The sequence below is a fragment of the Aethalodelphis obliquidens genome, unplaced genomic scaffold (genome assembly GCF_003676395.1).
Source record: "Aethalodelphis obliquidens isolate GAN/ISIS:26980383/991018 unplaced genomic scaffold, ASM367639v1 scaffold77, whole genome shotgun sequence".
NCBI lineage: Eukaryota > Metazoa > Chordata > Mammalia > Artiodactyla > Delphinidae > Aethalodelphis > Aethalodelphis obliquidens.
The window spans coordinates 7,978,968-7,992,880 of NW_020838021.1; the positions used below are offsets into that span (position 1 = coordinate 7,978,968).

Sequence of the window (13,913 nt, forward strand, 5' to 3'; positions counted from 1 at the left end):
CCTCTCCGCGCTGGGGTTGTGTCCGAGGAGACCCCGAGGAGAGTCAGAACTTTCACTACCACTCAGTGATGTTAGTGCAGGAATTGCACCAGTCTTGAAATAGAACAACTTTGGCTGACCTGCTGATGTCCCATAGGTGGTATTATTCAAGAGAGAATAACCCAGATTTTGGATAATGTATCCATTGATAGCATATCTTTTTGAGTGTTCGTTTTTTCGCTTTTGGCACCAACTAGGCCTTCGTTAGGTGAGTGGGGTTTCCCCTGAAGGGATTGGTCAGATCTGCTGTTAATCATTGTTGAAAACCGTTAAATCCACAGGAAATCCAACCTCAGTGGGCAGAACTTAGCTCAGCGGTCTGGCACTTGTCGCTAGCGTGTTTACCGAACGATTGTCTTCCGAGACCTGGGGCCTCTCACCGTTGTGGCCTCTCCCGTTGCGGAACACAGGCTCCGGACGCGCAGGCTCAGCGGCCATGGCTCACGGACCCAGCCACTCCGTGGCATGTGGGATCCTCCCGGACCGGGGCACGAACCCGTGTCCCCTGTATCGGTAGGCGGACTCTCAACCACTGCGCCACCAGGGAAGCCCGAGCCCTGAGGTTTTGAGATTGAACTAGATAGGACAACAAACAACAACCCATCCTGCTGATCCTCGTGGGACGGTGAGTTAAGCGGCTTCTCTGAGACTGTGTAACACGGGGAGGATTTCCTTTAGGAACTTATTGAACGTCGACCTGCTTTAGGGTCGAGAGACAGTGAGCGATGCCACATCTTTAGACAGTTTTTAAGTTATTCTTTATGTTGTACTTCCTTTCATTATTCTCAAACGTTTAGAAGAGGTATATTAGAAGTTACAGCCTTTATTCACCTGAGGTGTGGAGAATTTAGGGGAAAGTATGTGAGAGCTCAATTTATCTGTCGAGAAAACTGCCTCCGGCAAAGCGGTGACCACGGGAGGACCCTCAACAACCACAAGTCTGTAGCTTGCTGAAGAGGCCACAATAGAAGATAATTAGAGACCTGGTTCAGATCACAAGTGAACTCGTACTTTGGAGAACCCTCAAGATAGCTGCAAGACAGTTGGAGGGGAGTCTAGTTCTTGGCATTCCAGCCAGCGGGGGCTCAAGCCATCGAAATTCAAAATAGGATTTGATGGGCTACGTCAGACTTCCAGTTTAAGATGTTAGTCTGAACAAATGTGTTTTTTCTCCCTCCAAGTTAGCTTTAAATGAAAGACGAAAAATAAATATTAGAGCCATAACCGTAAGGGATAACAGGGAACGGTATGATTAGTAGGCCGAAATTGTGAGGATTTTCTTTTTTCTTTTTTTCTTTTAATAAATTTATTTATTATTTATTTTTGGCTGCATTGGGTCTTTGTTGCTGCGTGCAGCTTTCTCAAGTTGCGGTGAGCGGGGGCTACTTTTCATTGCGGTGCGCAGGCTTCTCACTGCGGTGGCGGGGCTTGGGCTCTAGGCGTGTGGGCTTCAGTAGTTGTGGTGCGCGGGCTCAGTAGTTGTGGCTCGCAGGCTCTAGAGCACAGGCTCAGTTGTGGCGCACGGGCTTAGTTGCTCCGTGGCATGTGGGATCTTCCCGGACCAGGGCTCGAACCCGTGTCCCCTGCATTGGCAGGTGGATTCTTAACCACTGTGCTACTAGGGAGGCCCTGTGAGGATTTTCTTGAAGGTACGAAACAAATAGGATAAAATTAGTTGGGAAACCAGTCAATGAATCCATAATACCATCCAGATATGGGAGAGGGCAGCTGTAAAAGTGAATTCTCTGTTTTCTCACATAGACCCCAACGATAGATGATGTCACAGTCATTTGCTTGGGATGGGAGTGCCAATGGAGCCGTCTCAGAAGGTACTGGTGGTAAATAAACTAATAAAACTTAAAGTTCAAATAATTGTTAAGAATATGTTGGGCTTCCCTGGTGGCACAGTGGTTAAGAATCTGCCTGCCAATGCAAGGGACACGGGTTCGAACCCTGGTCTGGGAAGATCCCACATGCCACGGAGCAACTAAGCCCGTGCACCACAACTACTGAGCCTGTGCTCTAGAGCCCACAAGCCACAACTACTGAGCCCACACGCCTAGAACCCGTGCTCCACAACAAGAGAAGCCACCGCAATGAGAAGCCAGCGCACCACAACGAAGAGTAGCCCCCACTCACCACAACTAGAGAAAGCCTGCGCACAGCAATGAATACCCAACGCAGCCAAAAAGAAAGAAAGAAAGAAAAGAAAGAATATGTCTAAGAAGCTTGAGTAAATTATTAAGCTATTACTAAGAAGATCAAGCAGAATGAAACCATTATAAAAAATTAATAGCAAGGTGGAAATCAGTTTCCTGAGAGGGATCAGGGGATGGTGGTCAAGTGGGCACTTCTGCTTTTGCTTTGCTGTGGTTGTCTTATAGTGAGAATGAATTCATGTAGTATTTTGACAAAAACTTTTTAAAGTTTGATCATATTTAGTGTTGCTAATGGTGTGGGCAATCAGTGGTCATTCTGAAGGTGGGTGTGTATGTGCAACATTCCTTAAGGGTAATATGGCAGTCTATCGAAATTTAAATATACCTTCTTTTTTTTTTTTTTTTTTTGTGGTACGCGGGCCTCTCACTGTTGTGGCCTCTCCCGTTGCAGAGCACAGGCTCCAGATGCGCAGGCTCAGCGGCCATGGCTCACGGGCCCAGCCGCTCCGTGGCATGTGGGATCCTCCTGGACTGGAGCACAAACCCGTGTCCCCTGCATTGGCAGACGGACTCTCAACCACTGCGCCACCAGGGAAGCCCCCTTCTTTTTTTTTTAACATCTTTATTGGCATATAATTGCTTTACAATGGTGTGTTAGCTTCTGATTTATAACAAAGTGAATCAGTTATACATATACACATATCCCCATATCTCTTCCCTCTTGCGTCTCCCTCCCTCCCACCCTCCCTATCCCACGCTTCTAGCTGGTCACAAAGCACAGAGCTGATCTCCGTGTGCTATGTGGCTGCTTCCCACTAGCTATCTATTTTTCATTTGGTAGTGTATATATGTCCATGCCACTCTCTCACTTTGTCCCAGCTTACCCTTCCCCCTCCCCGTAACCTCAAGTCCATTCTCTAGTAGGTCTGCATCTTTACTCCCGTCTTGCCCCTAGGTTCTTCATGACCATTTCTTTTTTTAGATTCCATATATATGTGTCAACATACAGTATTTGTTTTTCTCTTTCTGAATTACTTCACTGTGTGTGACAGACTCTAGGTCCATCCACCTCACTACAAATAACTCAATTTCGTTTCTTTTTATGGCTGAGTAATATTCCATTGTATATATGTGCCACATCTTCTTTATCCATTCATCTGTTGATGGACACTTAGGTTGCTTCCACGTCCTCGCTATTGTAAATAGAGCTGCAATGAACATTTCGGTACATGACTCTTCGAATTATGGTTTGCTCAGGGTGTATACCCAGTAGTGGGATTGCTGGGTTGTACGGTAGTTCTATGTTTAGTCTTTTACGGAACCTCCATACTGTTCTCCATATTGCCTGTATCAGTGTACATTCCCACCAACAGTGGGAATTTCAAGATTGCTTTGGCTATTCGGGGTCTTTTGTGTTTCCATAAAAATTGTGAAGTATTTTGTTCTAGTTCTGTGAAAAATGCCAGTGGTAGTTTGATAGGGATTGCATTGAATCTGTAGATTGCTTTGGGTAGTAGAGTCATTTTCACAAAGCTGATTCTTCCAATCCAAGAACATGGTATATCTCTCCATCTATTTGTATCATCTTTAATTTCTTTCATCAGTGTCTTATAATTTTCTGCATACAGGTCTTTTGTCTCCTTAGGTAGGTTTATTCCTAGATATTTTTTTCTTTTTGTTGCAGTGGTAATTGGGAGTGTTTTCTTAATTTCACTTTCAGATTTTTCATCATTAGTGTATAGGAATGCAAGAGATTTCTGTGCATTAATTTTGTATCCTGCTACTTTACCAAATTCATCAATTAGCTCTAGTAGTTTTCTGGTAGCATCTTTAGGATTCTCTATGTATAGTATCATGTCATCTGCAAACAGTGACAGCTTTACTTCTTCTTTTCCAATATGGATTCCTTTTATTTCTTTTTCTTCTGATTGCTGTGGCTAAAACTTCCAAAACTATGTTGAATAAGAGTGGTGAGAGTGGGCAACCTTGTCTTGTTCCTGATCTTAGTGGAAATGGTTTCAGTTTTTCACCATTGAGTACGATGTTGCCTGTAGGTTTGTCATATATGGCCTTTATTATGTTGAGGAAAGTTCCCTCTATGCCTACTTTCTGGAGGTTTTTTTATCATAAATTGCTGTTGAATTTTGTCGAAACCTTTCTCTGCATCTATTGAGATGATCATATGGTTTCTCAGAAATACTTTTACACATGCACAAAGATATATGTTACAGGATGTTCATTGCTGCATGTTTGTAGTAGCAAAAAATTGGAAGTACCAAACGTCCCAAAATAGGGGAATGGTTACATAAAATGTGGTATGTTTTTATTAGCAAATAGTACACAGTCTTTAAAAAGAATTAGATAGGGCTTCCCTGGTGGCACAGTGGTTGAGGTCCACCTGCTGATACAGGGGACACGGGTTCGTGCCCCGGTCCGGGAAGATCCCACATGCCGCGGAGCAGCTGGGCCCGTGAGCCATGGCCGCTGAGCCTGCGCATCCGGAGCCTGTGCTCCGCAACAGGAGAGGCCACAACGGTGAGAGGCCCGCGTACCGCAAAAAAAAAAAAAAAAAAGAATTAGATAGATCTCCATGTACTATCATGAAAAGATCTCCAATGTATATTAGGTTTAAAAAGCAAATTGTAGAACTTCATGTACAGTAATGATACCATTTTTTAAAAAGACAGTAAAGCTTATTTGTATAAATATAAATATATATGTACATAAATGCTGAGGAAGGCTGTGCACCAAACTTAACAGTGAAGGGACACTTCCACTTTTTATCCTGTGTTCTTCTATATTGTTTTTGTATTTATTTTTACAAAAATGTGTTTGTGTGTCATTTGTATAAGTAAACAAAACCGAAAGGTAACCATTAATAGAATATAAATAGTTCATAGAACTTCCCAGCCACTAATAGTTAAAAAAAAAGGAAATTCAGTCAGTCCAGCAAAAGTAAGGAAGGGGGAAAAGAAACAACAAGAAAGTGTGATAATTAGAATTTTTAAAAAATGACAGGAATATGTACATCCATATACAGTTGTCCCTTGGTATCCACGGTGGATTGGTTCCAGGACCCCCTCGCCCCACCCCCTCCCCCTCCCTCTCCCTCCCCCCTCCCCCCTCCCACCACCTCCCCTCTTCCCCCCTCCCCCTTGCCCTCACGTCCCCCCCACCCCCTGCAGGAATAACAAAATACCTGATGTTCAAGTCCCTTACCTGAAATGGTATAGTACATTCCACCCTCCGGATCCACTGATGCAGAACTGGTGGATACAGAAGGCTAAATGTACTATGCTGCCCATAAAAATGGTGAGGTAAATCTATGAATACTGACACGGAAAGATGTCCATGATATAATATTAAGCGAAATAAAAGTCACAGAACAATTCACATAGTGTGAACTATTTTTTTAAAAAAGCAAAAACTCTGTATATAGCTAACTATATAGAAAAAGATCTTTAATTAGCAAACTGTTAACTGAGGTTACCTTTGGGGATTGGGGGGAGCTGTCACCTCATTTTATAGTCAAAGGTTGTTGAGACCTGGACATCTCTAAATGTACAGCTGATCATATTACTCCCTTCACTGCTTGAAGCCCTTCAGTGGGTTACCCATGACCTAATGGAGTGAATCCAAACTCTGGAACATGCCGTACAAAGTTCGTCATGGTCTGAACCCTGCCTGTCTTCGTCTCCCGCCATCCTCCCTGTAGGCCTATTGCACATCAGTCACACAGCATGGTCATGCTTGCATTTGCTTAAATGGGCCATGATTTTCCTCATACTTCCATGTCTTTGTACACATTGTTCCCTTTTCCAGGTAACTTGTAGATTTCCAGATCTCACCATCCTGATACTACAAATTAAGTTCAGATTTGTATAATTAGTATACAAATAACAATTCCAAGCCCCTATCTTGTGGACCATGGGAAGTCTATTCTTCCACCAGGTTGGAGGGCGATTCCTCCAGCTCCTGAGTAATTTCAGGGAATCCAGGAGAAATGTTCCAAAAATCAGTCCTAGTTGTCGTTTTCCATCTCTTCCAGGTATTCATTCTCCAAACTGCTATGCTCTAGCGTTCAACTGATCACCACTTGCTGTCTTTATACTTAAACTTTTTTTTATTATATAATTTTAATATATACATAAGAATATGTGTGACATGTAATTTATGGAGCATAATAATAAAACAAAAATCCAAGAACCCATCATCAGCTTAAGAACTAGAACACTACCAATGCTTTTGAATCTACCTAAATTCTCCCCCTTTGCTTCCCCTAAAGCAGTCCCCTATCATGGATTTTGTGTTTATTATTTCCCTTCTATATTTTAAGTTTTATCACATTATATATCCATGAGTTTTCTTATCTTTGAGCTTTACAAAAAATTACCAAATTGTATGTATGTATTCTGTGATTTGCTTTTCTCATGTAACATTATTTCTGTGATTTATGCATGTAACTGCAATTTATTTTTCAATGCTGTGTAGTATTTTCTTGTGTGAATATACCACATTTAGTCATTCTGTCGAAGAATATTCTCTTGCCATTCTTTGAAGTCTGTGTCAAAGGTGATGCAGACTAGGAACAGAAAATCCTTAGTGTGTTTTGAATCACTTCGTCCTTTGTGCCACCACTAAACATTCTCCATGTATCTTTTTTTAGCACTTAGCATATTTAAGAGCAAGGGTCAGCAATTTTTTTTTCTGTAAACGGCTAGGTAGGAAATATTTTACGCTCTGCGGGCCATATGGTCTGTTGCAGCTACTGAACTCTGTTGTTTTAGCACAAAAGCAGCCACAGAAAATATGTAGATGAATGAGTATGGCAGTGTTCCAATAAAACGTTCTTTATAAAGATAGGCAGCTGGCTGAGTTTGGTCCACTGGCCATTATTTCCCAAACCCTGCTCTAGTTCGTCTGAATTCCTGTAGCATTGTCCAATATTGTGGTCATACGTGCATCTGTATCATCTCATTTCTTTCTCATTATCTTATTTCCCATGCCTCATCACCCTCTCCTCCTGCCCTTTGTGATTCTGAGTTCCTGTATCTAATGATGAGCCCAACTTGTCCAATTCCTGAACCAGTGTGGCTCAAAGCAAGAATTATTATCAGTAGCCACAGCTCCAACAGCAAGTAGGGTATAGAAGTAAGGCTCAGTGCTAAGAGGCCTAGGAATTGCTGTACCAGATTTGAGACTGGGATGCTGCCTTGATTTCTGTCCTGAGCACTCCAGGGTTTCTGGTTAAGACTGAAACTACTCCTGAGAACTATCTCCTTGCAATTTCCTGAATATGCCTTATTCTCTCTCACCTTCAGGATTTAACTGTGCTCCCCATTTTCCCTTTTTGTGCCCCCCCATCCTTCCCACTCCCCTTTCCTGGCTAGTTCCCACTTACTCTCTCGGATTTAAATTTACTTTCTCTGGAAGCTATTCTTAACTCCCCACCCTTACCCTTTCTCCACCCCACCACACCCGACCTTCCTAGGCTGTGCAGGTGTCTCTCCTCTGTGTTCCTATTACCAGCCTTTATCTGCTCTGCCCTGTAGTTTTATGCCTCGCCCACTAGGCCAGTTGAGAACTGTTTGAGGGCAAGGATTGTCTTTGTATACTCAGTGACTGGATCATAATGGGTCCTCGGGCAAGGTTTGTTCAGTGTTTGCCTGGATTTGGCTAGGAGGAGCTGGATTCAACCTTTGGTGAAGATCAGCCACTGGCTGAGGGTCCAGCCAGGGAATGGACCGATTTTCTATAACCAAACTGCCACTCTGTCTTTGAAGGTACATTGCTTGGTGCTGTGTGCTGTGTGCTTGATGATGGCCTGAACTAAATCCAAGCTTGGGCTCCTTTTGGGCACTGTGATTTGGCTCATCTCCATAAAGGAGTTGTTTCATTATTCCTCATTTTTTCCTCCTGGTGAGTGGGGCTCTGAACGTTTTTTCCTAACTTGTCTATTACTTGAAACATTTTTATGGCATGTCTCCTTACTAAATTATAAACTATGGGAAGTACTGTATTTGGAGTTAGAGAAAAGCTGGGTTTGGTTTAAGTCTGTGCTTTGTGACTTTGGCAAGTCATTTTAACCTCCTGCCCTGAGCATGTTTCTCATCTGTAAAATGGGGATGGCACTTGACCTATTTCACAGTGTGGTTATGAGGATAAAATAAGATTGTGTGTGAAAGTGCTTTGAAAAACTGTAAAATCAACTGCAAATGGAATTTCGTATTAGTTCTGTATTCCCTTATGACATCTGTAGTCCCTTATGACATCTAGCACCATGCCTTGCCCAGAGTAGTTTGCTCAATACATTTTTATTGAATGACCAAATGAATTGGCAAGAGAGATAATGCTATCTGTGGGAATAAAGAACATTTAATAGAATCAGGAAAAACAGATCATTTGGCAATAGAAACATCCATATGGTGAGTGATAATTCAAAAGTTGGGCATTTATGGATAGCTCCAAACCTACATTCCCAATGTCTGCTCTTTGTTTTGCTTATTTAAAAAATTAAAATTTTCTTTTAACATGATTTTGGCAGCTGAGAGAAGCTGTCAAATTTGACTTGATGCTAAATATGCAGTCCTCTCAAAGCAGGGTTGGCCCCAGGCAATACTGTGAGGTCAGCAAAATGTACTCTCAGAAATCTTTCCTCCCTTGATGGTAACTGTCTTCCCCTACCCACATTGCAGTGCCTACACATAGTTCTGTTTACCTCCAGGCACTTAGGACTTTTGTATTATCCTTTGTTCCCAAGAAGCATTCACCTAAAAGGGTCAGGAACTAAGTCTTCCTGGCTAATTTGCATTTGAAAAAAGGATTCCTAGAGAAGGCGGCTATTTTTATCAAAAGGAATGAATAAATAATTGTGAAATTTCAGGCATTAAAAGGAATACAAAGGCTTATCAGCCTCATTCAAATCACAGTGGTACTTATTTCACCTACAGTTGTGGCCTCAACCCTGGAGTTATGTAGAATCACCCAGAGAGCTTCTTAAAAAAACTGGTAATTGAGGCCCTACTCACTGAGATTCTAATTCCGTTGGACTAGGTGCAGACCTGGGCAAAGGTGTTTTTTTTAAAAACTCCCCAGGCAATTCTGTTGTGCAGTTAGAGTTGGGAACCTCTGATTTAAACCTAAATTGGCCCTGCTCTTAAGAAAAGCTGAAGCCATTGGAAGATCAAACCTTAAAGCAGGGTGGGGGTGGAAGGGCTGTGAGAGTCATTGATAAAGTGAGCAGAAGGTTAAAAATAGGCCCAGCAACTCCAGAATAAGCAAGTGCTTGGCAGCACCAAAGGAAGAAGTAATCTGTGACTGATCCGTCCCCCACTCGCAAACCCCCAGGGGAAACTGCCTGCCCCTAACTGTTGCTTCTTAAAAATCTACTTTCCAGATGGTTCACAGGTTATAACAGTAGATAAAATCTCTTGAGATAAGGAGATAAGTACTCTAATGGTTGATGTACCCAAGTCAGTAAATATTCAGTTGATGAGATAACTTTACATAGAATGGATTTTGTTAAAAACAGGAGATCTGTGTCATTTATTTACATTTTACTGAACACCATAGGTTCAGCATTTGTTATTAAATTCCTTGCTTTATAAAGCAACTCCAGGATGGACAAAGGGTGAATTCACATTGTGTAGCTGGATCATCATTGCTTAAGCTTTGGCCTTGGTCATCCCCTATCAGTCCTTTGCTACTGATAGCATAACAAAACCCTTATTATGACATGTTTACTATGTCACCACTGCTAGGTCTGACTCCTCTGTATTTCCCTCCTTCAGAGATGGTCCTTCGGAAAAGTGGGTAGAGAACCTGCTTTTACCCAGCAGTTGTCTTTTCTGGACGCGTTCTTAATGCTTGCTGCGGGAACATCTTTCTGAGCAAGCAGTTATCTCCTGTTTTTAAGGAAGATCCCACCCATGGATAACAAGGCTTCACAGAGTGAGTATTCACTGACAAACCCCTCCTCAGAGATGTCTGGAGAAGACCCCAAACCACGCACCCAGGGGAATCTGCATGATCAAAAAAGGGAAACTGGTTACACTCTGCCTTTTTAGAGAGATGCCTATAAAAATAGGGGAATGGACATTAGATAGTCCTCTGTCTTTATTTGTATCTCTTCCTTTATGCATATACTTACCTTTATAAATAGCTACAGATTTATTTATTTACTTGATTAAAAGAAGGCCAATAATAACTGTACCTCATCTGGCAGCATTGTTAAGTTTTATTAATGTTTCTAAGATATGAGTTGAACTCACCAGATGAAAGATTCTGTATATGGAATATGTTAAGTGCCCAATCGGGTTTAGTCTGATAATGGCCATAATTGTATGGTGTCCTACATTGCACGACTTGATTATTGTGGTTTCATTGAGTTAACCTTGAAAAGTGTATTTTAATGCTGAGAATGTCTTTAATGTCTGTTGGCAAACATTTGGGTATATAGAATATAAGCTTATGTTTTAGTTAGCCCCAATTAGTCGATTCTTGATGTAAAAGATGTTTTACAAAGCAATGTGGGTTTTTCTTCCTTTTAAATTGGTCCGAAGTTCCAAAAAGACACAAAGTCCTGGTCTTCATACATCACATAGTAATATCTAAGTTGGTTTGTGCCACAAAATGTAAATGTTAAATTAAAAAAATTACATAAATTACGTATCCATATTAAGATGTGCTAAATATGTGAGAATTGACCTGGCACAAAATAAATTAAGACTGTAAAATGTTAAAAGGAAGTTTTTTTTAATTAATTATTTTATTTATATAAATTTATTTAGTTATTTATTTTTGGCTGAGTTGGGTCTTTATTGCTGCGCACGGGCTTTCTCTAGTTGTGGCGAGCAGGGGTTACTCTTCGTTGCGGTGCAGCCTTCTCAATGTGGTGGCTTCTCTTGTTGTGGAGCACGGGATCTAGGGCGTGCGGGCTTCAGTCGTTGTGGCACACAGGCTTAGTTGCTCTGTGGCATATGGCATCTTCCCGGACCAGGGCTCGAACCCGTGTCCCCTGCATCGGTAGGCGGATTCTTAACCACTGCACCACCAGGGAAGTCCTCAAAAGGAAGATTTTTATTAACCACTAAGAAAAAAAAGAAAAAATATTTTCCTATGAAACTCAGTTAAGGATACTTCATGGAAAACTTAACTAGTAGGTTAGACTACTGGGTCATTCAAAGTGAGCTAGAGCTCAAGAGTCAAGTATCTGTGCTTTTAGAGCTAACATGTAATGTGGAAGACTGAAGGGCTTAGATAACCGTGTCAGATTGGGAGCTATGATTACTACCACGTAGTTGAATATTGACAGGATTCAGCTATCCTGTATGTTAGTATAAAAGTTTATCTTTGTATGGCACTAATTTTTGTAATTTTTAAAATAGCTAGCACTTCCATACACCCTTCTGAGGAATATAATTACATGAATTAGAACAAGGCCTACTTTTTTTTTTCTTTTTTTTGGTCTTGAAAAGTCCTTGGTTAAAATACAAATCCTCCTAGAAAGGGTACCACTTTGGGCCATTATCAGCTGGCCCATCCATACACCCTTCTAAGGAATATAAGTACATGAATTAGAATGACCTTTATCATTGTCCTGAAAAGTAGCCAGTTAATCCTCCCTTATGAAGACATGGCATTATTTTATTCTCATTCAATGAAATACTCAATTCACTAAGTATTTACTCTGAATTTACACAGTTGTTCAGCACCGTGTGAAATGTGAGACAGAATAAAAGAGGGTTTAATATTTTCAGATATCTTCCCTGGCCTTAAGAGTTTACAGTCTCATTTTGGACAGGAACAACAACACGGTTCATTGGAAACAGGTAGGAGTCCATCTTCCCCCTTTGAGGCCTCTTATCTCTCTTCTCTGTGGCCCTGGGGCCTTAGTTCCATTAGAGCCTTGCTTTCAGCCTGTTGTCATCAAACAGCACAAAGCTGATAGTGGCCCAAGTTGGTGTCTTTTCTAGGAGGATTTGCTTTTTAACCAAGGACTTTTCAAGACAATAAAAAATAAAAAGTGGACCTGTGTAAACAAAATTAAGAAAACTGATTTATTCTTAGGGTTCTGATTTGTCTATCTCAAACTGTACAATACAAACTGCTTTTACTCCATCCATAATCCTGTCACTACCCTGCTTTTAAAAGCCCAGTTTGGTCTCCATACCATCTACCCTACCCTACAGGGTAGACTCCAAAATTTTTGGCTTCATGTTCCAGGCATCCTTGAGCCTCATTTTTCTTACTTTCAACCAGACATACTACTTTCCAGCCTCACTGCACTTTCCATTTTTCCATAAACAGGCCAGGCCCTTTCACAACTCCCTGCTTTGCCCCTGTTTCCACTGCCCAGGATGGCTTTCACCCTCTCTCCTCTTGTCTTTTTGGAAACTTCCTCTTTGAGACCCAGCATAAACCTCAATTCCTCTGTGAAGCTCTTCCTGACTATTCCAGAATTCTCTCAAATGTCTTGTTTCACCTGTTGCTGCAGCACTTTGTACGTTGGTTATAGTACTGTTATAGAAATTAGTTTTGAGACTCTTCTCCCTCTGGCTTCTTGATGGCAGGACCTGGTATAGTGTCTGGCATACAGAGTCTTTCAGTACATGCTTCTTGAATGTTTCCGCAGTTAGAAAGATCAACAGGTTGGCAAATTTAGTTTTATTTGACATTGTGTTCTCCTACATCTCCTCCCCCCCAATACCCTCAGGTTAAATAAAAACTCCCAACAGGGGATTTACATGGTTTATTGTTGCTAATTTAACCAAATTTAGAGGTTTGTTCTTAGGATTACTTCATTTTAAAATTTGCACTCATGTACTATATTGGTAGAAAAGATTGACTTTTGCCAATATTGTTGTCCTAAAACGTCTTGAGACAAAACGTATGAACCAGGATTTGGTAAAAGAAGTGGCTCTGTTTAGTCTGTAAATTACTGAGTTAATGATTGATGGGGCTTGGGGTTGGTCCTGGGAATTGTGTTAGGGAGAAGTGTTAGTTACCTTCCTGTTTCTTGGCCTTAGAATGCACTCTTAACTCGGGCTTCCCTGGTGGGACAGTGGTTAAGAATCCGCCTGCCAATGCAGGGGACACTGGTTCGAGTCCTGGTCTGGGAAAATCCCACATGCCATGAAGCAACTAAGCCCGTGCACCACAACTACTGAGCCTGTGCTCTAGAGCCCGTGAGCCACAACTACTGAAGCCCGCGTGCCTAGAGCCCGTGCTCCGCAACAAGAGAAGCCACCGTCGATTAAGACCCAACGCAGCCAAAAAATAAATTAATTTAAAAAAAAAGAATGCACCCTTAACTCTAGCCAGCCATCTTAGAAAATGCTCCTGGTAGGAAGGTAAAAGGATTTGCAACTACATTACTGAGAAAGGTATCAAAACACTCAGTATTGGGTCAGCTGTGTCCTTGACATAAAAGAGAAACAATTTATAGCTCAACCGAATGAAAAACTCATTTTTCTTTCTATATAAGTTCTTTTTCTTTTCCTTTCCTATCTTGACATTCCTCCCTAGCATTAGGCATAATGGCATGATTCTATTTTCCTCCATTTCGGGTTACTCCTCTCGCCTTGCAACCCCTCCTTATTCCTTTATCGCTTTCAAAGTTTCCATTCTCCGTTCCCTTACTTTTACTCCCTCCCTCTTTTTTCCCAGCTAGCTCACCCCGCCCCTCACCGTCACCACCTTCCCTCCCCTTCAGGC

General features: G+C 41.7%; 1 protein-coding gene across 1 annotated transcript in view; it reads left to right on the plus strand.

Moving 5' to 3' along the window:
* The first annotated feature begins 10,008 nt into the window (after window positions 1–10,008).
* The window catches only part of CUL4B (cullin 4B), a 36,305-nt gene continuing 32,400 nt past the window's right edge, over window positions 10,009–13,913 (plus strand). The window contains exon 1 of the mRNA XM_027092348.1: window positions 10,009–10,148. Coding sequence (XP_026948149.1) covers window positions 10,127–10,148 — 22 coding nt within the window. The 5' untranslated portion in view covers window positions 10,009–10,126. The remainder of the gene's footprint in view (window positions 10,149–13,913) is intronic.